The 26,441-nt window shown below is 42.3% G+C and overlaps 1 protein-coding gene across 2 annotated transcripts in view; it reads right to left on the minus strand.

Annotated features, from left to right (window-relative positions):
* The window catches only part of kif1b (kinesin family member 1B), a 142,304-nt gene that overhangs the window by 63,378 nt on the left and 52,485 nt on the right, over positions 1 to 26,441 (minus strand). The window contains exons 10-21 of one of the 2 annotated variants that reach the window (XM_084334128.1): positions 25,693 to 25,768; positions 22,777 to 22,855; positions 21,080 to 21,222; positions 20,414 to 20,455; positions 18,323 to 18,456; positions 14,543 to 14,622; positions 7,639 to 7,714; positions 5,746 to 5,825; positions 5,215 to 5,321; positions 4,369 to 4,452; positions 3,493 to 3,673; positions 125 to 197 (exon numbers count right to left, since the gene is read on the minus strand). In XM_084334128.1, the coding sequence (XP_084190254.1) occupies positions 125 to 197; positions 3,493 to 3,673; positions 4,369 to 4,452; positions 5,215 to 5,321; positions 5,746 to 5,825; positions 7,639 to 7,714; positions 14,543 to 14,622; positions 18,323 to 18,456; positions 20,414 to 20,455; positions 21,080 to 21,222; positions 22,777 to 22,855; positions 25,693 to 25,768 (1,155 nt within the window). The remainder of the gene's footprint in view (positions 1 to 124; positions 198 to 3,492; positions 3,674 to 4,368; positions 4,453 to 5,214; positions 5,322 to 5,745; positions 5,826 to 7,638; positions 7,715 to 14,542; positions 14,623 to 18,322; positions 18,457 to 20,413; positions 20,456 to 21,079; positions 21,223 to 22,776; positions 22,856 to 25,692; positions 25,769 to 26,441) is intronic. The other variant, XM_084334129.1, reaches the window with a different exon arrangement.

Genomic DNA, 26,441 nt, shown 5'->3' on the forward strand with positions numbered 1-26,441 from the left:
TGGTACCTACCACTACTTCTGTCACGATGAATCCTCGTAGGTCTATGCTACAGTAGTCTATGTCCGTAAATACCGTACTGCGGATTTGATCGAGCCCCAGCCTGGTACTAAAAAGCTGACTTACCAGTCTCTGTTGTTCCAGGAGTTGATCTGCCTCTTCCTTCTCCTTTTTGTAGAGGATCTCCATCTCAGTGAGCCTATGTCAATACAGAAAAAGCATTGTAGCAAACATATTATTCATATTAACTATGAAATGCTTTAGAAATGTTTATTTCACGCAAGACTTGAAATAAATAAATAGTATAATATCTATTTTTTTATCCACTTTTTCTCCTTATTTTTCTCCCATCCCAATTTTGCCTCGCCAATTCTCCCTTCAATTCTACCCTCCCCTGTCTCGAACGTTGCTGGACTATGCCTCCCACTGGTCGGCTGCAGTGAGGACTAAGCCTTGCATCACGTGTCCCCTCCGGTACACAAGGAGGCAGCCGTCGCATCTTTTCACCTGTACAGCGCGATCTCTCAGTGGCGAGGAGTAACGCGTGGGAGGTTGACGCTGCCCCTGTTACTTCCTGATTCTGCTGTACAGGCGCACCAACCGACCTGTAGGAGTCGCTGTCCACAACGTCCGATCCCCACCCACCAGCTTCCCACCCCTAACACTGCCAATTGTGTTAGTATGAACGACCAGCCAAGCTGCCTGCTTTCCTGGCAATCTCCAAAATGTTTTAGTCCCGTTTTGGGTCCCACAGGATTGTGGTCCCTTTCAAATTTTAATAAAGACACACTGGTCCAACTGTAAATCTAATCAAGAATAAGGGCTTGCGACTCTCATTTAACGCTCCCAAAATCTATATATATATATTTTTTTTAATCTACCAATGTTTCGTTCTGAGTTGGATCTTCGTAGGGTTATAATGACATGTCAAAGTCTACATTTATATACATTTATATGAATGGAAATCTCCCTTCCACCTGTCTCGCTTGCCTGATCAATCGACTCGGGACAGCCCATTTATACCGCATACAGTTGACACAGGTTATTCCGGGGGAACCGCATTGGTGTCAAAGGGTTACAAGTGGTTGGGTATGTCTCTGCAACCACTAGAGGGGATTGCGAAGTGCCCGGCCGGCAAACCGCCTTTGGTAAAAACATCCTCTCAGTCCAGGGCTGTTTAATCTGGAATGATCTACCATTGACCATAAGAGATTGTACATAATTTCCATCTTTTAAATTCAATCTAAAAAAAATGGTTACTCGACAACCAAACCTGTGACCATGTATAGTCAAATAGTATAGTAGTGCACCTTGACAACATCCTACAACTTTATACCTTGTACTTTGTTTTTTGTATGTTTTTATGCTTTGTCTCGTAGCATGATATGCTTCACTGCCTGTCTGTTTTGTTTTTATGTTTTGTGTGGGGACTGCGGATGAAAACTAGCATCTTTGCTAAATCCGGTGTTTATTTATTGTTTATTAGCAAAGGATCCCCATTAGCTGACGCCAAGATGTCAACTAGTCTTCCTGGGGTCCGAGACAACATTAAAACATTACAACATATACATAGCAATTAAAACATAATACAATTAAAACATAGCAAGACGTACCAACCAAGGAAACACAACATAGCAAGACGTACCAACCGAGGAAACACAACAACATTAACACACAAACAAATTATATCTAAATACCGGTATATACAAATCAAAGGTAACATATTGCATTACTCAACATTATCAATATTGGCTCACATGTACGATTTTTAATTTATGTTTGAAGCTTGCTACACCTCTTATGTCACGTATGTCACTTGGAAGATAATTCCATTCCCTGATAGCCCTATATAAAACTGTTCTTTGCATACTGTTAGTATTTGCATGGGGTAGAATAATCTGCCCTCTACTTGCCCCTCTGGTAAAATGCATGTGCACATTTGAGCTGTAAATTATTTTATCCGTGATATATTTACGACTGTGGGTTATGATGACTTTATGAAAACAAATTAATAAGTTGGCAGAAAGTCTAATTCTCAACACTCCGCCAACTCCTGAAAAATAAAATTGCTGAGTTATTAAAACCATAGCAGATGAGTTTTTGTATTAAAAGATTGTGATAGATCACATCAAATGCGGCACTGAAGTCTAACATAATAGCACCCACCAGCATTGAACTGTCTAGCTGAAAGCCAACTATGACATTTGTGTCAAAGCAGTACTGGTCGAATGACCGGCCCTGTATGCATGTTGGTGTACAGTTATTATGTCATTAGCTGAAAAGTAGGCCTGGACTTGCTCGCCTCAGACACAATCTTTTCCAGTAATTTACTGAGAACAGGTAAAATGCTAATAGGCCTACTGTTGGGAATATATTTACACTGCATTTATTTGTAGTGGCCATTAGCTCATTCCCCGCCAACAACGAGTTTACTCATTATTGGGAGCCGACTCTTGAGTGCCAACAACGAGTACACTCGTTATTTGATCGTTTTTCCTTTTCCCCCCCGATATTTCTATTCATTATTCATCCAGGGACCTTGGTGTTACCATAGGGAATGAGTCTGAGATCGCCAAAGTGCAATACCGGCCGCATCCAGCTAGACGGCGGTATCGAGCATACCTTTGAAACCTTGTATCTTAGCCTGTGTAACGGCCAAATGTCTCCGGTCTCACTTTTTCTTGTCGGGCGAATGGAGCGGTTCTCCCGGTTCCATTGAAGCGCGTCAAATATTCCCGATCCATATGTTGTGGTGGGTTATGCCGTGGACCAAATGGACATCGGATGTACCAGATGGCGATCAAACAATTGGAATATTATTTTTGGAATACTCCCGATCACAGGTATCTATCTGACTATCTGAAATGTTTGCTTGATCCTGCAATGCTTTTATACGGATCGGGCTGATAAGCGTTTTTAGTGTTCAATACGAATGCCGTTACTGACAATCAAATAATCAGAAACGACCCCTTTCATGCATTCATGATGAAACATAATACCTATGACATAGATGTGATTTGGGAATAGTAGCGTGTACAGGCAAGAAACGGCAACGTCTATAGTAGAATTGACGTATAAGGCTATAACTCAGCATTTCGGGAATGACCCCAGACCACTCTAAAACCATACTTATATTCACCACGGTATAACACTGGAACGTATGGATGGAAACATTTATTCTTTTTCACATATTGAACGATAGATAGGTGATGTCAAATGGGCCATAGTATTGTATCCATAGCTATAATATAGAATATAGTTATAGCTCTACAATCAAGGTGACGCACTCCTATCTTTTAAAGCGTGGCAGTGCTAGAACGGGGCCCGACTAATTCCCGGCGGTCAATGAGTTAATATGCTCTGTCCCGTCTAAATAAACAAATAATAATAATAACTATCACCAGGACAAGGTCCTCTACATTCATTGTAGTTTGCAGATGAAGTGTTTCTAACTGCTTCTAGCAGACACATCAAGGCAGTGGGCACCGCTGTACCTTTTCTCCATCTCCTGCTTCATGTCGATGCCCTGCTTCTCCAGCAGCTCCCTCTGGGCGAACGTCCAGTCGACGGGCTCCACGGGGGTCTCCGCCGACGGGGTCTTCTCCCGCTCAGCCCTGGCCTGCTCCGGGTGGTTGAACCGGAACACGTGGTTCTTCCCCATGATGATGCGGTTTCCTGAAACAAGATGGAGGACAAGTATGGCAACGTTAAGATTCCCTGACAGGTTTTGAGAAGAACTGGACAATAAAACGATATCGATAATTAGTGATAAAAGTTTGGCACGATTAGGATGATATTTTGTTATATCATTCATCAAGTTTTCGTCTGCCTAAAACCAGAGATGGTGGAGAAGCTTTGTAGTTTGTGATTCTCCTCATGTTTAATTACATTTATATTTTTTATTCTTATATTAAACCACAATGAACTGACCCCCTGGTTCCTGCAAGCTTCAGTCAGAGGCAGAAATGAACCTTAAGATAAGATAAGATATTCCTTATTAATCCCATTGGGGAAATTCAGTCGTCATAGCAGCATGGGGGAGGGGGAGGGGGTACAGGTACCGGTATGGTGATAGTAGAAGACATAAATATAGGCAATACAATTATAGTAAAGATTAAAATAAACAGTGTAATATTGTTTATATTGTCATTGACTGTATATCACAACGGTTATTTTGGTCAGCCATTCTGTTGAGCTTATAGAGGACACCACAGCACTGGGGCAATATAATATCCAATGTTGCATGGTGTTAATTCAGTTTTAAATCATAGACAACATACTCTCCAAGGGGATCAATTAAGGAATATCGTATCTTATCTTATTTCATGAATAACATCAAATGTGAGAGAGGTGAGGTGAGGAATGCGTACCTGAGCGGAGCTGCACTGCACTGTCCACGCGCTTTCCGTTGACGTACGTTTCTGAGGCCTCACATGGCACCAGCATGACGATCACTACGGTGAACAGAACACAGACCAATCACCATGACGATCACTACGGTGAACAGAACACAGACCAATCACCATGACGATCACTACGGTGAACAGAACACAGACCAATCACCATGACGATCACTATGGTGAACAGAACACAGACCAATCACCATGACGATCACTACGGTGAACAGAACACAGACCAATCACCATGACGATCACTACGGTGAACAGAACACAGACAAATCACCATGACGATCACTACGGTGAACAGAACACAGACCAATCACCATGACGATCACTACGGTGAACAGAACACAGACCAATCACCATGACGATCACTACGGTGAACAGAACACAGACCAATCACCATGACGATCACTACGGTGAACAGAACACAGACCAATCACCATGACGATCACTACGATGAACAGAACACAGACCAATCACCATGACGATCACTACGGTGAACAGAACACAGACCAATCACCATGACGATCACTACGGTGAACAGAACACAGACCAATCACCATGACTCACGTCTTTCCTAGAACACTTCCATCGCATTCACTTATATATAGTCAAGGCCCCAATATCAATAGATGTACTGACACATTTACTGGATTAATGTTCCATTAGCTAAAGGGAAATTAAGAAAGATGAGTCTGAACTAGGACCCAGAGTGGGTTTATCCAAAATTAGGAGTAAGAAATATATTTATATACATGGCCACACACACACACACACACACACACACGCACACACACACACACGGTGTCTCACCATCTCCATTGGCGTTCCTCTCGCTGCGGAAGATGCAGTGCTCTTCTCTGATGTGGGCGCCGCTCAGAACGATGTCCTGCCGTCTCTCAGCATCCGCCTGGCCCACCCTGCCACATATCAGAGGAGCCATTTTGAATAAATGCAAAACCGCCCTCTGGCCCCGTCAGTGGCCATCAAACCCCATCCCCCCCCCCCCAGGTTACAGCCGAACCTTTAAAGCGGTTGCTTATATGACTCAAGGCGCTGTTTGTGAGGCCCCTGTGAAGTCTTTCATCTGGGCTCATGTCACTCATTAACCTGAGTCACCCCAAGGCGGTCAGGTAACTAAACACTCTCCTGCAGGAGTATACTGAGGGGAGGAGCGCAGACAGGATCAAAAGAAAGAGGGCATTCCACCTTTCTCTGACTCCCTCTGGCTGAACAAGATCACAGGAGCAATGAAGTACACAGTCCCATGTTCTTCAGAGACTGGAGCCCCTATAAAAGTCTAAATGTTTCCCCCTACGCCCCGCAGCCTTGGGTTCTTCTTACCTTGTGATGCCGTCTTTGATGTAGTAGAGCAGACACTCGGACATGAGCGGGTCCTCGTTCAGGTTGACCAGGTGAGGGGTCTGCAGGGAGGGGAGGGGTGAGAATGACATCCCATTCATCACACTTCTAAAGAGTAGAGGACTGCTGATCTAGGATCAGTGCTCGGGTCACCTTGCACACACTGTGGCATGACATATGAGCCAATCAAATCTCAGATCAGCACTCCTACTGTAATTTCAGACGCTTGATAAACACAGGCCCAGATTACTGTGGATTTACTTTACTTTATGTATAGTTTTCTTTCATTGTATATATTTCAACACTTTTGTGTCCTATGTGTACAGAACTTGAATCAACACAAACACTAAAAATTTAATTTAATTGGATAATTCCATACCATACGATCATGAGCTCTCAGAGTGAAACAATCTCCTTCATGACAGTGAGGTGAAATGACCACAGCAGCACAATGCAGACACCTCTCATCATCTGATATCTGTATATATACACCACAACACTACTACCACCACATGGCGCTAGGAACTAGTCCACTGAGGCACCAACCTTCTTAGGGGAAAACACCCCGTTAAAGTCTGCAAAGAGATCACAAGGCCTCTCGTCAAAAAGCTAACCACCACGGGATAGGCAGCGGGTGAGAAGGAGGAGAAAATCAAAGTGAGTAAAAGAAATAGAAGCAGAACAGAACAAAAAAAAGACAAAGCAAAGGAAAAAAGCAAAAAAGCACACCAGCAAAGGAGAGGGAAGGTCAAATCACACACAGTGGGAAGGATCAAATTCAAAGCAAGGGGAATTTTCCTGACACCAAAGAGACAATTCTAGTGACAGACAGGCGGGCTCGTTATGAAGATTCAATGATTCAAAAGATAATACACAGATTTTCTCCCCTCCCTCTGTCCTTGTCGAGGCATCACCGACAATAGCGCACTGACAATAGCATACTGACGCATGTCTTTGGTCTTTGTATTCCTGGCATAATGCTGCCTCTGCTGGGAGACGGGGGGAGGATGGGAGAGAGGGGGAGAGAGTGCAGAGAGAATCATCGCTTTCCCCTGCTCTTCGGAAAGCATCTCATCTCTATTAGTGCTAATGTGTCTGGGCAGCCAAGGGAGGGGGGGGGGGGGGGGTGGATAGTTCGGTCTTTTTTAACAAGAGCCAAAACGGACAGGGCAAATAGAATCAAGCACAAGCTGTGGGCTGAGAGGTAGACTGAGAGGAGTCAGCAGTCCGGCTTTAAATCAACCTGATGAAAAGCTGATTTTATATCGTCTGAAACCAACAGGGGAGGGGTCAAATCAAATGGAATTATACTGCAGTTGTTCTAAACTGTCGTAAATATCCGTTTGTACACACGGGATGCTGAGGGGTAGGCCTACTGTTGGGAGTGTGGTACAGAGCACACGGACGGAATCTCTACAACTGTTTTAAGCGCTGCCAGCTAGGGGGCTGCACCTAGTGTGAAATAATAGTTATCGATTGATTTCGATTAAAAACAAACCTTCTTGGCTGGGAAACAATCATCAAATGTCATGTCGTGGCTAAGCTGAATATGCAGAGGAGGCAGATAAGAGCAACAGTGGAAAGAAAAGGGAGAATGACCGTGAATTGATCATTTCACACGGCTGTCATTTTGTTCTTATGTCATGCTCAGATCAACCCGAGTATGACATAAGAACAAGATGGCTGTTGTGTGAATGTGGTCAATTGATGGGAAAACAAGTGAAAGTAGAGAGGGAGGGTCCAGTAAGAAATGATGTCACGTGATGAGGTCACAGAGGGAGGATATAGATAAGATGGTTGCATCACTGTAGGATAAATGATGACATTTGGTATTGGTTTGTATATGTGTGTGTGTATGTGTCATGCGTTTCCTACCTTCTTAGGAGAGAAGACTCCCAGTGTGCCTCCATCTTCACGGATCGCCACGCCCATCTCTGCCAGTAAGGCCTCCCTACACGACGGGACAAGCCAAATAAGTCATATATACAACAGTTTAAACAGTTCCGAATAATAAGGACGTGAAGAGCGATAGGATACATCCTCAGTGCCTCCCTACCAGGGCTGCGCTTCATTTATTTTCTAATTAAAACAATTGAAAACGTAAACACAAAATGTCATTCCTATATTATGTATATTTCCCTTACCTACTCTATTAGTTATACCACTGGCCAGTATGGCGTACTACCATAGTGTATTTATTTATACTTGTATCACTGTACATAACAATACTGTAACATACATCAGAGTTGCACATTTACTGAGTAGCTTTGTTATTTATCTTCCATTTAATGACTTGTTATACTGTATATTGTTATGCACTTTAGTCTGGCCCCCCCCTACCTGACTGACCTCCTTCTCCCCTACCGCCCCACCCGTTCCCTCCGGTCCTCTTCCACTCTTTCCCTCACTGTCCCGTCATCCAAACTCAAACGTTTTGGTGACTGGGCATTCTCACGAGCTGCACCCCGACTCTGGAACTCCCTCCCTCAGACCATCAGAGACTCTCCCTCACTCTCCACCGTCAAATCCAGACTCAAAACCTACGTGTTCTCCCAAGCATTCAACCTTCCTTACCCATAACCACCCTCCTCCAACTCGCCACCATTTCCCCCTGCCCCACGTTCTCTCCTCTCCTGCCCCCCCCCCCCACCCCCCTTGGTTTTCCCTTACTCTCCTCCCGACTGTCTCCCCTACTCACTCCCGTATTTGTTATCCGTTACTCGTGGTTTTATGTTCCTGTGTATTTCTTATTGTCCTCCGTTTCCCTGTGGTTCTATGTTTCTTTGTTTTCTTTGTTTCTTTTTTGCCTATTGTCAGCGACGTTGGGTCTTTGAAAAGCGCTATACAAAATAAATGAATTATTATTATTACTTTACTGTTACCTTGGACTCTGGTTAGATGCCAACTTATTTTTGTTGTACTGTACTTGTGCTGTACAATGACAATACATTTTAATCTAATCTAATCTAACAACAACATTCCTTTCTTAACTATCTTCCATATGGAAATACTCAGTGTATAATATGTGGTACAACACCATGAGACGTTGTGAGCCGCTGACTCCAGGTCTGTGTCATACACCAGTGTATAACATGTGGTACAACACCATGAGAAGAATATCCACACGTCGCTGTGAACTTTCAGTAGCCTTTCAAAGTCACACACCTTGATCTGCTCAGGGGGGAAAGCCTGGCTTTGAGCCACAGCAGCAGGTGAACAGGTGTTGTTGCCTGGGACACGTCAAACTGTGTGTGTTGTCATTCACGTGCAGTTATCATTAGGGATGTCGCGATAATTTTTTTTTGCTCCCGATCCGATCCCGATCATGAGATTTTGAGTATCTTTTTTTTATTATTGCAAAACAAAAATTATTAAAAGTCAGTACTCAACACATAATGCATAATGAAACTAACAGTCAAGGTGGTTAAAATTACATGCAAGTACAGAAACAAGACAAAAAAAAAGTCTATAATAACATTTTAACCGTATACAGTGTATATCCAGCGAAATTAACAATTATATAAATGTTTATATAGGACATACCCTAATACCTATTTTCTAAAACCCTACACACATATGCTCCAGCTCGAACCCCCCCCCTCCCGGACCCCTCCTTGGATAGTACCTCCATTATCCCTCACTCCTAACCAGACACTACCCTTATAAGCTAGCTTTTATTCTCTCCACCACTTCTACCCACATTGACATTTTGGATTCGTTGAGACCCAGAATTCTTGCTGTAGATATTTCTTGATATATCACATCGAGATATGTAAGAGACCAAACTTTCCGGCACATTTTTTCCGGTTGAAACCAGCGTGATGCGATCAGTTTTTTAGCTACTGTGATACCCGATAAGACCAATCTCTTTAGCTGTGGATTTACTGCAAACTCAAAAACATCATTTAAAAGCAATACAGAGGGGTGTACTGGTATATTCCAAGATACGAGTTTTGATAATTGATGGGTCACATCTTTCCAGAATGCCTTAACTGGTGGGCAGTCCCAATACATGTGCATAAATGTCCCTTCGTCTCCATTTGTACATTGGGAGCATTTTGAGTCCTGTTTCAGGCCCATTCTGTTCAGTCTTATAGGAGTCAAGTATGTCCTGTGAATATAGTTAAGATTGATTTGTTGATGGTCCGGGTTCCTTGATGTAAGACGGACATTTGCCCATGCTTCTTGCCAATCAAAGTCACTTTCCAGGTCTGGAATATCCCTCCTCCAGACAGTGTCTAGTTGAAGGGTTTCATACGAGGACGTTAGTAATTGATAATAAAAACCTGATACAAAACCTCCCAATGTTTCTCTTTCATAGAAAAATTTGTGGTATCTGTGGTGTTCAACTGGTATGTGTAATGGAACACCGTGAGACTTCAAACATAGGCGTAACTGTATGTAAAAAAGCCATGTGGACTCGGTGAGGTTAAACTTTGTGCATATTTCTCCATAACTACAGAAGCCCTGGTTATTAAAAATATCCCCTAATGAGTGTATGCCTTGCTCTTCCCATATAGGGAATCTTATAGGACGTTTTAGGAGATTTTGAGTATCTACCGATACCGATCTTTCCCGATCCGATCAAAAAAATAATAATAATAAAAAAATAATAATAATAATAAATAAAAATTCTCCCATCCCAATTTTTTTTATTATCCGATCTTCTGAAAATCACGTGATCGGCCCGGGACATCCCTAGTCATCATCGCTCTTGTCTCGAATAAAAATAAAATATGTTTGTTTTTTTAAAGGTCCCCTGTCTTATAAATAGCCCTTTCCAGTGTTTAGCATTGTTTTCTAGCAATGGGGGTTTGTATCAATGGGGTCTGTGTCTCTAATTCTCATTTTGGCGGATTGCTCCAATTCAGTTGAGACAATCTCCTCCCCCAGTGAACTAAGCCATTCTGATTTGACTGTTTTGCTGACGTGAATAAGGCACTGATCTGCATAACTAGCGCAACCATTCGCTCAACAACAGAGCGAGTGGAAATACAGACACTTCCTCAAATGGGTTGACGTGGCGCGGGTGCCGACAGAGAGGCAGAGAACGAGCAAGCGAGAGAGAGAGAGACAGAGAGGGAGAGAGAGAGGGACAGGAGCACCCCACACACACTCCCGACCGCGCAGGAGCTTCTCTCGGGGAAACACACGTAGTCGGGAGCACTCGCATATCACTGTCAACCTGCTGCAAAATATCATTGTGCACGCTCGTATTCCGATCCGTGCAATAATATTCACAGGGGTATATATTGTCATTTGAAACAAGTTACCAATGCATTGTCCTGTGGGATTATGCCCCCCGCGGCGAAATTAATTAGTATCCACCTCAATCTCTCTATGTCTCTCTCTGTCTGCCAGTGCAGACTGTGGGTGACTGTCACTCAAAGCGCTTATGGGCAGAGCCCAGCACAAAACAGCTTGAAATCTTGAAGTGGAAAAATGCTGCTTTAGAGTACTTGATTAGAAATACAAAACAATGAAAAAAATAAAAATACTTACAGATGTGTTCCATAGACTCACAGGAATTGTGTAACATTGCCCAAATAGTGAAAGGAATAGCAAGACACGGGACCTTTAACAGTTTGAGTGCCACGCCTCTGTATGTCTTTACCCCGTTGCGTGCCACTCTATTCAATGACGGAGCACTCGCATTTGTGAACGCATAAACTATGTCTTATTATTATGTGTCTAATGCGACCGTTGCTTGTCAATGACTTTTTATTTATTTTTTTTTTTTTAATCGGTTAATTTCCGTTTTATACCATTTTGAAAAACCCTCGTTTTTTTTAAAGATTCTGCAGGAATCGCGCTTTACTGTAATACACAAACACGTTGTAATTTTTCGGCCTATTTATTAATTGTTTTCAAATAAACGCTAGATTATCAATAGTATATGTGTACTTATGCACGCTATAGAAGCGGGCTAAAAAATCGATTATCCATTTCCTGATCAGCACAGACACACACATGGCACACGCTGATATATAGGTGAAAACAGCTCTGATTATCCTAAGACTGGTAAAATAGATTCCTTACCTCAGATCAGATGTTCTCCAAAAAGGTTATTCCAATTCCTGATCGCCATTCCAAATGTTCGCGTTTATTGATCCAACGCTGGGTGGTCGAAACACCGATTCCACGCTGTTTTGATAGGCCACAATGAATCCGATCGGCTCGAGTTACATGCCTGAGAAGTAAAATGTGGATTCCGGATTTTTCTTTTCCCATCCATTTTCATTGACTCCATTCCAAAGGCTGCAGTACCACATGGAGAGACAATAGGGGGCGGTATTTTCCCAATGGAGCTCAGAGAGAGTTCCAGTGGTAACGTGAGGCTAGATTGATGAAATATGAATGGAAATCGATAATAAAAAAAAAAATAAGAGAAACAAACGAGATTTCTCGTCCGTGGCACTGAATGTGTTAAGAGACTGCAGTACTATGTATTGTGACGGCTCTGTGAGAACACTTTGTAGGGTCAGATGCAGGCTTTTTTTGCCCCCCTTAATTGATTTTCGGGGGCTTTTTTTGTATTTCGGGGGCACTGAATTTTTATGCTGAACATACAAATTATAAAACATTGTCGACACTTACCATATGCCATTTTGTGGCTGCAGCTGTCTTGGTGGCGCAAAGCGCTGTATTTTTTTTTACAGTCTTCATCCCTATGTTTGATAACGTAATGTTAATGTCTCCATAGGGCTCTACGCTAACCTTTTTCCCAAGGAGCACATGGGCTCCTAAATAAAATTTAAATAAATAAAATTAAAATTAAAATTTAGGAGCACAGTGAAAATTGTTCAAGTAACAGAGTTTATTAACAAACTATTTATTACATGCATATTATACTGTGCATGTGCATACTAAGGGCCAAACATCTGTGTAAATAGCACATACCACCAAAATCACACATTGGCCCATGCCTACTAGACGCAAAGGATATCGGTTGTCAAGCTGCTTTTGTATGTTGTAGTGTTGTCACGATACCAACATTTTGACTTTGATACAGATAGGAAAGGTAATGGAATATATTATTAGATGACAGAACATGGAAAATTCAAATACAATTATTTAATTCATTATAATTGAAACGCTATTGAATAATAGTTAATTAATTAATAATTAATGCAATTATTCTGTTACAGCTACTGAGCTATAATTTATACTATAGCTACTGTGCATCAATATCTTCCTTTTGAATGAAATAGGTTCAGGAGAGAGAGATGTAGAGAGGGAGAGAGAGCGAGACACACACAGATAGACACAGATATTCTCAGCCCCCCCTTCCCTCACTATGCCTCTGAGCGTTCCCAGTGATGGCTTACTGTGTGTGTGTGTATATGCGTGTGTGTGTATGATGTGCGTGTGTGTGTATGTGCGTGTGCAAACGGGAACGGGACACACATCTGTGCAATAGCACACACCACCAAAGTCACTGGCTGGCCCACAGTGTGCGTGTGCTAACTTCGCTAGCGTTATCAGCCGTCAATATAACGTTATCCGCCTCAGTAACATTAGCTGCCTCACCGGATTCCTCTTTCTCCTCGTCTCTCTTTCGCTCAAAATAAAAATGAATGGGCTTCATGGCTGGCTGAATTCTTTGCATTGTCTGAATGTATAACTTGCCTATGCCGGTATTGTGACTTTCTTTTCCAGCGCGTACTGTGTTATCGTTTCCTTTCTCTCGCATGAAACCAGTCGCGTATGCGGCTTGTGGAATGTGGGACTTGTAGTTTTTGAACGATTAGCAGCAGAGCGAAAAAAGCACTACTGAGTTTGTAATCTTCACGCGTCTCGCACACTATGTGAGTAAATGATTTTTCCGGTTCGCACACACATATTTTTAGGGGCAAATGCAAGTGAAATGCTCGCACTGTAGCGCATATATATAATTATATATATAATTATGTATATAATTAGTAAACTGTCAGGGGCTTTTTTTTTTGCCCCCCTTAACTGATTTGAGGGCATTTGGTCAATTTTCGAGGGCATCTTGCCCCAAGCCCCCGTTAATTTCTAACCCTGAGATTGCTCTATGGGTGTGTGTGTGTGTGTGTGTGTGTGTGTGTGTGTGTGTGTGTGTGTGCGCGAGGAGGAGCAGAGGGGAGCGTTACACTCAGATCTGATGCTCTATGTGTGTGTGTGTGTGTGTGGGGAGGAGGAGGGGCGTTACACTCAGAGACTACTGGCAGGACAGACTGGCACAGGATGGCACCGGCCAGGCCCACAGGGAGTGGCAATGGACAGACAAGAGACACGGCTGACAAGACACGGATGAGTGGATGAAGGGGAAGAGAGAGAGAGAGAGAGAGAGAGAGAGAGAGAGAGAGAGAGAGAATGAAGGAATGGTTGATGTATGGACAGAGGTGAGAAGAGAACAGAGAGCTGTGGGGAGACAGCAGGCCCAGACGTCTGGCAGGAAGAGGACATGGATGAGTGGAGACAGACAGAGGAGGGGGGGTGGATGGGAGTAACAGGCATGGAACACAGCAAGATATGGTAGATGGAAATACGCAGACAAGTGTGCATACACACACATTCATTTAGAACTAAATTGAGGAAACTGCATTGACTTACCTTCATTCCCTAATCCCTAACCTTACACCTTCATCAATACACCCCTAACCGACCATAACTCCAAAATCTGCTTTTCCCATGATTTTGTCCCCTTCTGGAAAAGCCGTCCCACATCAACTGGTTTGTCATCCACACTTTGATCCTAATCAGAAACAAAAACATAGCGGTAGCTACACAAACACACGGTGTCCATACTGACCTCTCCATGCGGATAGCCTCAGTCTTACGCAGTTTCTCCTCCCATGTCTCGTTGAGCTCTGCGATGATCTTCTCCGATTCCTGAGTGTGAGGAAGAAATACAGCTTGCATTCTGTGATATAAACTTCCAGCCAGGCTGCACGGACCTTGCATTTCTCATCTATGCTGCTCTGGAACACTGGCCCATGCTTAACGCGCCCCAGTGATTGTCTAGTTCTTCAGGTACCCCGTGTCAAAACTAATCTTGGAAGGACTGCTTTTTGTATTGATGCAGCAGATTCATGGAATCTCTTACAACGTGACCAAAAACTGAGTAATCTTGTCTCTTTTGGATTTTTAATAAATAAATGTCCTACGTCGACTTGTAATTGCTTTCTCTGATTGCATATGAGCTGTATCCTTTGACTGTGTGTTGGTGATTGATTTATTGTATGTGTTTTTCATTCAATCAATCACCGCGCAGATTGATTGATTGAATGAAAATTTTATTAACAGATAAAATACAATACAGTACGGCTCAATACACACAATTGTTAAGGGGATGCAGACCAGAGAAAGACTTTCGTCTTGTTTACATCAGGGTCCCCCATTTTCAATTCATAATGAATTGTAAGTAAGGGTGCAACTAGCACCGTGCAATCCATTCTTTGTGGATCTAGCCCTAAGTCTCCTCGTTTCCCTTAAAAGAGGCTTTGGGTTCAGAGTATCAACACGTACAACTCTGGAGCAGGTCAAGATACTGAGACTATTACAACCCACCGCTCCCCCCGATACTACTGTGTACTAAAGCCCACATTGTTCTGGTCTGAGGGCCCCAGCCATCTGCCTTAGTAAGCAAGCAGGAAGTAGTATGGCTGCTAAGCCTGCTCTCTGTGCTTATTTGTAAAGGGTTAACAGCCAGGCCATCTGTTGTTCTGCACATGGATATGATGTTCCCTGACTCATGGTAGGAATCGTGCTGACCTAAGATACCTACGCACACACGTTAGATTAAATCAAGGTTCATGTAAAGACAACGAGTAGGAAATCACTGTCGGATTATAACGTATTATGTTATTGGTTATGCAGTACTGTATGACATAATGATAAAAGGAACAGACTGTAATCTAAGATGTAGCCTACCAATCTATATCTTTGCACCATAATAAAAAAAGAATTATTAATTAATTGCAATGGGATGCTCTTGCATTTTTGATAAGATTTTTGAGTGGAGAAATCTCATGTGAGAGCTAGAATCAATTTAATTTTCAAATAGTGACCGATAAAAATGTCAAGCCAATTTTAACACACACAAACAGTGTGAATCTTTGCTTAAAGGTTTTACACATAATAGCCACAAACAGTGCATCTATTTCGGTCCAACTTCCACCCTATCTGCGTCGGCACCTGACGTCATTGGATGACAGATGACAGAGACTGGGCACCACGGTAGCCATGGCAACTGCAGCTCATAATGGCTACTGGTTACCACCCTGTGTGAGAGAGATGGAGCATGGAGACCACATCCAGACAGATAGCAGGGTGTCCTAGGTGAACTCACGCTAACTGCAATAGCAATCTTGACGTATACTATAAAAATGTAAATCTAAACCATCCTCCATCTGTCAATGTTTCGATTTTTTTTCAGTTTAAATCAATCTACCAGTATATCCATAGACGGTGTATTGAGAGAAATAAAAATAAATATTCCCATGCTTTATCATTTAAACACCTATGAACCCTCATTATATTAATAATTTTAAACAAAATGTTCCACCTTGTGCACAACACATCATTGATGACACATTGCACCATGTAACATACACTGGTGGTACAATAGCAGTACACTGTTCCTCTCTGGGCCGCCTTTGTGTTGACGGACAGGAGGGGGAAGGCAGGGGGCAGATAGAGACCTCTACAATGTCCCCAGGCCTCAGAGGGAAGGCAGACGTTTCCAGACAGTGAGGCTGCAGTGTCCCGAGAGTTTAGGAAGTGGACAGATAGCTATGGGATTCTACCCAAACCACGGGACAAAATGTGAGTGGTTTTGGGACTGCAGTGTTTGCAAGGCAACTGCTTTAGAGAGCAGGGCCAAAATAGAAGCGCACTGGGCCACGGACTTCCGTTGGTCCCAGGGACCCGCAGTGGAGCAAATATTTGTTGTTGGATATGATTTAGTATAGAATTGTGTCTATAGTGAAACCTGTGATCAGAAGGTGTCACATGTCATTCTGATACATAATGATTGATAACATTACGGGGGCGACAGTGGATACTGATATCAACCGATATCGATATATGCGGGGTTTCCCCCCCAAAAAAACGGAATAATTTCAGGTAATTAACATTACATATCTCTTGTCGTGGAATTAACACAACATTATGCATACTTTTGACGATAAATAAAATAAGAATTTGTTCTTACTTGCTTGCCTGAGTAAATAAAGGTTAAATAATTTTTTTTTTTTTTTAAACCGATACCGATCATTTCCATTATTACATTTTAATGCCAATATCGGCCGATAATATCGGTAGGCCGATAATATCGGACATCCCTACCATTTACCATTACTCTCTTGCAGGGGTGTAAAGTACTTGAGTAATTGTACTTCGTTACAATACTTAAGTACTGTTTTGGAGGATTTGTACTTTACTCAAGTATTATTAGGTTTGTAAACTTTGTACTTTTACTCCATTACATTTCAGAGAAAAAAAACACACTTTTTACTCCTTACATTTAAAATGCAGACCTGCAAAGTACTAAGTACAAATCTCACAGGTCCAACCATTTTAATTACTATATTTGTATTGTTTATCAGACCGAACTAACGTTAACGTTATTAATCCTGCGACCGCAGGTAAACAGCCAATCAAATCCCCATCAATGGAAAATGAACCCGCCCATACCCATGCTGATTGGTCCTTGTGCAACACTAGAAAGCAGGGATCTTTGATTAAACACCTGCTATCAGAAGAATAGACAGTCAGATCCACATTATGCTGTGGTTAATATTGTGATATTATTCAGGGTACTCCAGTATTCTGTCTTTAATATTGTGATATTATTCAGGGTACGCCAGTATTCTGTCTTTAATATTGTGATATTATTCAAGATAATCCAGTATGCTGTGGTTAATATTGTGATATTATTCAGAATACACCATTCTGTTTTTAATATTGTGATATTATTCATGCTGTGATGTGAATGCCGTCCATGTTAGTTTACCTTCAATGGAGAAGTGCATTAAATAATTTGTATGCAAAAAAAGTATCCTGTTTGTTCATTTCAGCATTGTCTATCGCAGAACACATTCCATTGTGGGAAGAGTGTATGCTTGGTTTAATTCCAGCCTTGCCTAAACACCAGCTGATGATTTCACTAATTGGCTCACCTCTTCAACTAACTCACCTGGTGAAATGTATAGTTAAAATGAAAACTTGGCCCATGATGGAATGAGTTTGAGACCCCTGGTCTATCCCTTTAAAAAAATATATACTTTTACTTTTTAGTACTTAAGTACATTTAAAAGTAGGACTTTTTTACTTTTACTCAAGTGTGTTTTTAGCCAGATACTTTGACTTTTACTTGAGTCAGATTTTGAGACGGTACCCATACTTTCACTTAAGTATAATTTCTGGGTACTTTTTACACCCCTGCTCTCTTGTTAACTTCCTGTATATAAAAATATATTAAAAAAAGAACATTCCTAATCTCGCTGGGGACCCTTTGGAGCCTCTTCGAGGAACCCTGTGGTTGGCCCCCGGGCCCCACGTTTGAGAGCCACTGCTTAGATCGTTTTACCTTAAGCCTCTCAATGGCCTCCTCTCCTCCCGGTGTGGACATGATGCGCTCCTGGATGCTGCTGACCGACTGCAGGCCCACCTGGTTGCCCAGCGAGCCAGACGACGGTGAGGCTGTCAGGGAACCAATAGGTGCTGTGGAGAAATGGCCAGGGCGTTGGTTCTCTGAGGCTAGCAAGTATCTATGCTTATTGTTGTTGTGTATGTCTTTCAGGTCTGAACCAACAGCAGGAGAGAGAGAGAGAGAGAGAGAGAGAGAGAGGTGGAGAAGGCACGGTAGGGGGACAGGGAGGAGGAGAAGGCAGACACAAAATGGAGCAAACAAAAAGGAAGAAGGGAGAAAGGGAGGAAAAGGAGGGGGAGAAGAGAGAGAGGACAGAGTAAGACTCACATCAAAAGGATTTAGACAAACACACAGCAAGATGGTCAGTTCCACAGAGCAGCAGTTTTCACAGCAGGTCGCTCTCAGGTTGAGGAGGCTGTTGCCATGTCTTTGTTCGCAGAATGGATTCTAATTCCTGGAGAAATCCATGAGCTCTGTTAGCTAGGATCCTATTCATTAGTCTCTGAGGGCCGAAAATGAAATCATGAGACTTCAATGTGCTGTTCCCTGTTGTTACCAGTGGCCATAATTACATTGTATTAGTTACGTAACAATTTACTAGGTAATGGTGTGATGGTACTGTAGTGCGCTATTGTTTTGACAAAGCCAATTTTGTGACAGTGTGAAAACTGCTGTCATTGTATCAACAGGAGGATGGCAGGAAGGAGAGGGCTGCAAGAGACCAGGGTGAGTGGGGGTGGCACATACAGTATAGAGACGTGCTGCCAAAGTTCAGCCTGCAATTCACCCCCCACACACACACACACACACACACACACACCCACCCACCCACCCACCCACCCACCCTCCCTCCCTCCCTCCCTCCCTCTCTGACAAACCGCCTTTTAAAGGTCAGCCAGCTCATCTCAACAAAATGGCCCCAAGGGCGTCTCAGGTAACGGGGAGTATAATGCCCTCTAAACCCCACCGAACAAAACTGGAGGAAACCTGTCTTTTGGACAGAACTTAAAATGATCGGCTGATGGAAAAAAGTGAGGTATTGACTGACTTGAGAAGTGCTGACATTCATGAGATGAAGAAAAAAGTGCAGAAGTGCACTTTGAGCGATTCACGACGCAGGACCAGTAGGAGCGCGTCGAGGCAGAGTTCATGGTCCTATTCAATTTGACAAGATAACATGACGAGGGAAAACATTCGCCTCAATGCAGTATTAGATAATGCAGCCGAACCTGCACTTGTACTAAAGAACACGTAGAAGCTTATGAGAGTTTACAAGTAATGAAGATGTAACAACGATAGACAGGACAGGACAGCAGAGAGAAAAGGTTGGAGGGGGGGTGGAGAATACAGCAAAAAGCTAACAGCAACTATTCACTCAATTCTACAAAAACACATCAAATTAGCACCAGCGGTGTGGATCCTAACACCTCTAGCCTGGCTACTTAGTAATTTAAGACCATGCACCTTTGCTCCTGTTGCTCAGAGCCTCAATGTGAGGACCGAGAAGCATCATTCTAATGCCTTCAACACTGTCACCTGTAGTGAATCATTAGTAAGAGAGAGAAAGACCACAGGCTCACTGGCAAGAAGAGAGGTTGGATAGACAAGTGAGTTAAGGACCTGAATGTTTGAATGTCTGAATGATGTGGGTGTGTTGGGGGGCAGAGACAGACAGGATATTCATTTGGCATTAGAGGTTAATGCATTTGGGGAAATTTTCTAGTGCCCTGTGGCTGGATTTGAGCCTGCATATAGTTCCCGCAAATAGTTCTCAATCTCACCCCAATGAAATCAATGCGAGCGCAAAGCATGCTGACCTAGTGGCATGCTAGCCTTTTCCAGATCGGCGTGCCTCTGAGAAATCAGTCTCCTCACATGTAGCTTTAGAGTCTTTTAGCATTAGCATGCAAAGCTGGGGAGGAATTATCATAATGCGGAAATAGCGCATGAGCAATGGTTAGCTCATCAGTAGCGGTAGTAGCAAAGAGCAATAAGACAATGGATGACTCCCACCACACATATACACACATTTGATTCCACTTCCTGGGCAATCATCCCCCATAGGCTCAACTGAAGGGGAAGCAGGAGAAGATGAGAAGGGGTCAGAGGTCAGGACTAGTAGAATGGTAGGAAAAGAGGTTACAGACATTTCTCTATGAACTGGATGAGAATGAACAGGATGAGATGAAATGGAATGACTTCAGTTCCAAGTGTCATTAAGCATGCATTAGCTAGTACGCAGACATTAGGAGGGTATTAATGGGTATATTATGTATCTATATCAACATGCTATGAACCATTATATGTGTGTGTGCACAGCTAATGAAGTGTGGTAATGTGATGTAGCCATTAACTAGCATTTATCTTGCCTCTGAAAATGGGCTGAAATCATCACGTGAAATGTTTCATGGAATTAGCATGTTAAGTATAAATAATCTGGAAATGGCATCAACTGCATTACTCAAGACATAGTAACGTGATCAACGTCGTTGGGGCATAACAAACGAACAGCATGGCGTTTAAGGTTCCAAAGCTGTCCACGTCTATTCAGTGTTTGCATTAATAGGCGGTAGTCTGGGCAGATAAGACACGCGGTGGGATGAATGAGTTAAGAATGAAATGAAAGACAAGGAGGTATTGCCAGCTTGTGGTGTAGCCTGGGAGAACGCGTGTCTCCACGATAACCAGACTTACTGTCCAGGATGTCTCCCAGGCCCTGGGCGCGCAGCAGATCCTTCAGACGGGTCACCTCGTCCTTCAGCTCACGCACCAGCTTGTTGTTGGGGTCCTCGTTGATGACAGCGTTGCACTTGATGTTCTTGGCGCGGTCGGCGTAACTGTCAGAGAAAGAGTTTAAAAAAATGAAAAATGGAGATGAAATCCACCGTGATGGATGGTGTTCTGGAAGATGTTTATACTGTATGTCATGCTGCTAATATTGATGTACTTTATACTAAATGTATATATGGAGTGTGATATGTACACTTTACGGTCTAATAAGATGTAATTAATACTATGTATATGTGGCGTGTCATAATAATAAATGTAGATGTGATCATACTAAATGTATATATAGAGTATAATACTAAATGTATATGTGATAATACTAAATGTATATATGGAGTATAATACTAAATGTATATGTGATAATACTAAATGTAGAGTGTGATAATACTAAATGTATATGTGATAATACTAAATGTATATGTGATAATACTAAATGTATGTTGAGTATGATAATAATAAATGTATATGTGATAATACTAAATGTATATGTGGAGTGTGACAATACTAAATGTATAATCATACTAAATGTATGTGGTAATACAAAATCTATATGTAGAGTGTGACAATAATAAATGTATGTGTGGAGTGTGGTACTACTAAATGTATGTAGAGTGTTTGATTGATTGATTGAAAACTTTATTAACAGATTGCAGAATGGGTACAATACAATAGTATATGGAGTATGATAATACTAAATGTATATGTGGAGTATGATAATACTAAATGTATATGTGATAATACTAAATGTATATGTAAAGTGTGATCATATTAAATGTATGTGGAGTATGATAATACTAAATATATATATGGAGTGTAATATGTATATGTTTGTCTTGCTTTCCCTGAGTGATGCATGGGAGATCCTGTTGTATGTTATGTCTGTCATTCTGTGAAATTCTGTTACATGTTAATATGTTTGTAACATTGTCACCAAGACAAATCCCTTTATATTCATTGTCAGAATCATTATTTAACTTCAGCAAATTAGGTGTTTTCGTTTCATTCAAAAACATTTGACGTGAAGGAACATGCATAATAATTGTGCCAGCTGTGATGTGTGTTATACATGTGATGTGTGTGTTAAAGAGGAGGCTTACCAGCTGTGATGTGTGTTATACATGTGATGTGTGTGTTAAACAGGAGGCTTCCCAGCTGTGATGTGTGTTATACATGTGATGTGTGTGTTAAACAGGAGGCTTCCCAGCTGTGATGTGTGTTATACATGTGATTGTGATGTGTGTTAAACAGGAGGCTTCCCAGCTGTGGTGTGTGTGTTTTACAGGAGACTTACCAGCTGTGGTGTGTGTTAAACAGGAGGCTTCCCAGCTGTGATGTGTGTTATACATGTGATGTGTGTGTTATACAGGAGGCTTACCAGCTGTGGTGTGTGTTATACATGTGATCTGTGTTATACATGTGATGTGTGTTATACATGTGATGTGTGTGTTATACAGGAAGCTTACCAGCAGTGGTGTGTGTTATACATGTGATCTGTGTTATACATGTGATGTGTGTTATACATGTGATCTGTGTTATACATGTGATGTGTGTGTTATACAGGAAGCTTACCAGCAGTGGTGTGTGTGTTTATACAGGAGGCTTACCGGAGTGTGCCGAGGGTTTCATCATAATTGATGTCAGCAGGACTGAGAGCTGCTACCATGGCCGTTCTGGAGTTTCCACCTGAGACAGTATGAGGAGTATAGGCTCATTTATGTGACACAGTGTGTGTTTACAAAGCCCTTCGTTAAACAGGGGTACATAGCTGATCTATGTATATATGAGATATAATCTGAAAATGGCTGCCTTTTATAGATTTGGAATGAATATGGCTCTGTGGTATTGTGTAGCTTAATGGGTAGAGCCTAGGGGTGTAACGATGCATCGATCCTAATGTGACGATTCAACTGCATCGATTTGAAAATGTTAGAATAGAGGCTGGGTGGCGCAGCGGAGATTGCACTCGTCACCAATGCAAGAGACTCCGGTCTCGAATCCGGGTGTCAGCATTGCCTACCGACTTGGGCAAGCCGTCATACTGGCTCAATTGGCAGAGTCAGCGGGTGGAAGTTGATGGATGGTAATCTGGACGTTGTGGACAGCGACTCCTACAGGTCAGTTGGGTGATGCCTGCACAGCAGAGACAGGAAAATGGCGGGGGTAGTGTGAGCCTCCGGTTACACCTCGCCAATGAGAGTCCGCGCTGGCGGGTGAAAAGATGTGACAGGCTGCCTCCTCGTGTATCGGAGGGGATACGTGATGCAAGGCTTCTATCCTCCCTACAACCGACCAGTGGGAGGCATATGCGAGCAACGTTCAAGACAGGGGAGGGGATAATTGGAAACACGAAATTGGGCTGGGAGAAAAATAGAAAATAAGGAGAAAAAGTGGATCAAAAAAGAAATAGATTATAATCTAAATAATTATCTTTTTTTAAATGTATGTCTTTTTTTTGTGGTGTATTGTTTTTATTGACCTATAGCCCATTCATGCTGAGTGAATCAGTTCCCCCAGCCACATTTGTGTATTCAAAATGTTTTGGGGAATTAACTGATAAAAAATTCATCTAATCGAATCGCGGTCAAATGAAGAGATTTCATGATGCATTGAATCGTTGCCTGAAGAATCGTAATCGAATCTAATCGTTGTGAGGTCGAATCGTTACACCCCTAGTAAAGCCCTTTACTAAAGGATGCCAGAGTTAGCTGTTCCCACCTGGTACTATAAGACGGTAAAAGTTATGTTCAATAAAATAAATAAATGTAGAAATAAACCTTCTGAGTGCTCAAACCAAGACTACTATCATATTGAAGGGAAATAAGTATATAGCCTATCTGACCCAGAATATACCATTAATACTAACGGATTGAATAATTGTTCCCATAAGATACATTTTGTAATATAATTTAAAAAATAATACAAATCTAGGGCGGCTAGGTGGTGCAGTGGGCAAGGCGCTCACCTCCAATGCTGGAGACGCTGGGTTCGAGCCCAGCTCTCCACATTGCTTTCAGTTTGGCTGGTCTTTAGTACTAATACATTTGGCAGTATTAGGGGGTGGGAAACTGATAGGTGGGGATCGGACGTTGTGGACAGCGACTCCTACAGGTCGGTTGGTGCGCCTGCGCAGTAGAATCAGGAAGCGACGGGGGGCGGCGTCCCTCCAAAGCGCAGACCCCTGACGCTGAAAGATCGCGCTGTGCAGGTGAAAAGATGCGACGGCTGCTACCTCGAGTACCGGAGGGGACTTGTGCAATGTATGGCTTACACGTCCACATTACAGTCGGCTTGTGGGAGGCATGAAACAGAGTTCAAGATAGGGGAGGGTTGAATTGGACGATACGAAATTGGGATGGGAGCAAAATAGAAAATGGGAGAAAAAGTGGATAAAAAAAATAATAATAATACAAATCTAACTGTAAACTACTAGGCAAGCCTATTTCTGACATGATTTATATCTGAAAGTGAAAAATAGAACCATAGGGTTATATCTCTATTACACTCCATGATCTTAAACTTGGAATCATAACTCCTCCTCACTCCTGACGTTGGTTAACTTGGCCTACTTTCAACCCTCTGAAACTTAATGATGAGCCGGTCGATCATCCGACATTAACGCTACGGTCTTCTGAAGGCCGCAGCAGGGCTCGATCCTTTTGAAATTGGGCTGAAATTTACACGACACCAAACATGTCACACTGGCTTACCAGGAAAGCGACTAAATATCACTCTAAATGTGAATTTCCTTCAACGTGACACCTCTGAGGTTTCTCTCCTTCACATTGCCTGTGGTGCTTTTTTCCTATTGCTAGGTTTTTTGTGATTTTTTCCTTACCTTCGCTGGGGTATGTCTGGGAGTGTTGCATTTATATACTTTACATTTATTTCACATTTATTTTGGATTTCATGGTGGTTTTTGTTCTTGATTTATTGTGATGTTTCCTCTTGACCTGTTTAAAGAAGACTTGTCCAGCCCATAGGGACATTACCTTGTGATTTCGGGCTTTACAAATACATTTGATTTGATCTCTAGAGCTCGCATATAAGTTAAGACCACCTCACCTTTTCATGTGTAATTTACGGCAAATTGAAACACCATTTTATATTCCGGCCAATACGGTAATTAAAAACCCAAATGCTAGCAACACTTGTGCCATTGATGCAGACTCTTACAATCTCTTATTAGCAAGGGCTGGTACAGTATGTGGACGTGTCAGCAGAAAGGTAGAATATAAGCCAGTCTGTTATAACGATTCTGAATCAAGAAGAGGTCTGCTTGTCTAGTTAGTGTGAAATACAGTCTGCTGACTGAATGCTTCTATAAGTGGCATAGAGTAATACCACTCCGCTCTTTTTCTTCACCTCATATTACCCAATACAGATGTTTCCATCATTCCCGCTGGCTGGGAACATGCATTTTGCAAAAACAGTTTACATACATTAATGTCAGATCGCTACACTAATGGATTTTTTTCGACGATGCAGTGGGATACATAATTTTCCTGGAATTTTCTTCGTACCGAGGTTCTCCCTTAGCAGCCACGTGAGAACCGAGTCTCTGTATGGGATGAAATCAGTCTTCTTCTTCTTCTTGCTCTGTGGTAAAAAAAAATTATTATCAGCCATGTTACTGATGAAGTACTAGATGTTATAAAATATTTCATATTTTCTGTATTAGCGCTGATGATGAGAAATTAGAAGAGGGGCTGTTGAGAGAGCCTAAAATGACAAATATGACTGTTCTAGTGGAGAGGAGGTCAAGTGAAATGAAGCAAGGCCTGATTTGAGGAGCTTTGGCTCCTGTGCAAGAAGGTCGTGGGATGAAATGATGCAGAGGTTGCGTCAATATTGCACAGGATCAAAAGACTCGTCACATCTGCCTCTCTGGGACGAACTGGGAGGTTAGTGATTTTAGCTGTCAAAGGGGTTTACCTTGCTGATAGAGTTATCCTGTATAGGCAAGCATTACCAGTAGGAGAGAGAGAGAGAGAGAGAGAGAGAGAGAGAGAGAGAGAGAGAGAGAGAGAGAGAGAGAGAGAGAGAGAACAGAAGGGCAGACAACGTTACAGCTCACAAACACTCATTCCCTGACAAAGAGAAGGAGCAGAGGAGAGGAGAAGAGACAGACAGGGAGACTGAGAAAGAGAGGAGAAGAGAGAAAGAAAGAGAGAGAGAGAGAGAGAGAGAGAGAGAGAGAGAGAGAGAGAGAGAGAGAGAGAGAGAGAGAGAGAGAGAGAGAGAGAGAGAGAGAGAGAGAAGATAGATAGAT

The sequence above is a fragment of the Notolepis coatsorum genome (assembly GCF_963971535.1).
Source record: "Notolepis coatsorum genome assembly, chromosome: 17".
NCBI lineage: Eukaryota > Metazoa > Chordata > Actinopteri > Aulopiformes > Paralepididae > Notolepis > Notolepis coatsorum.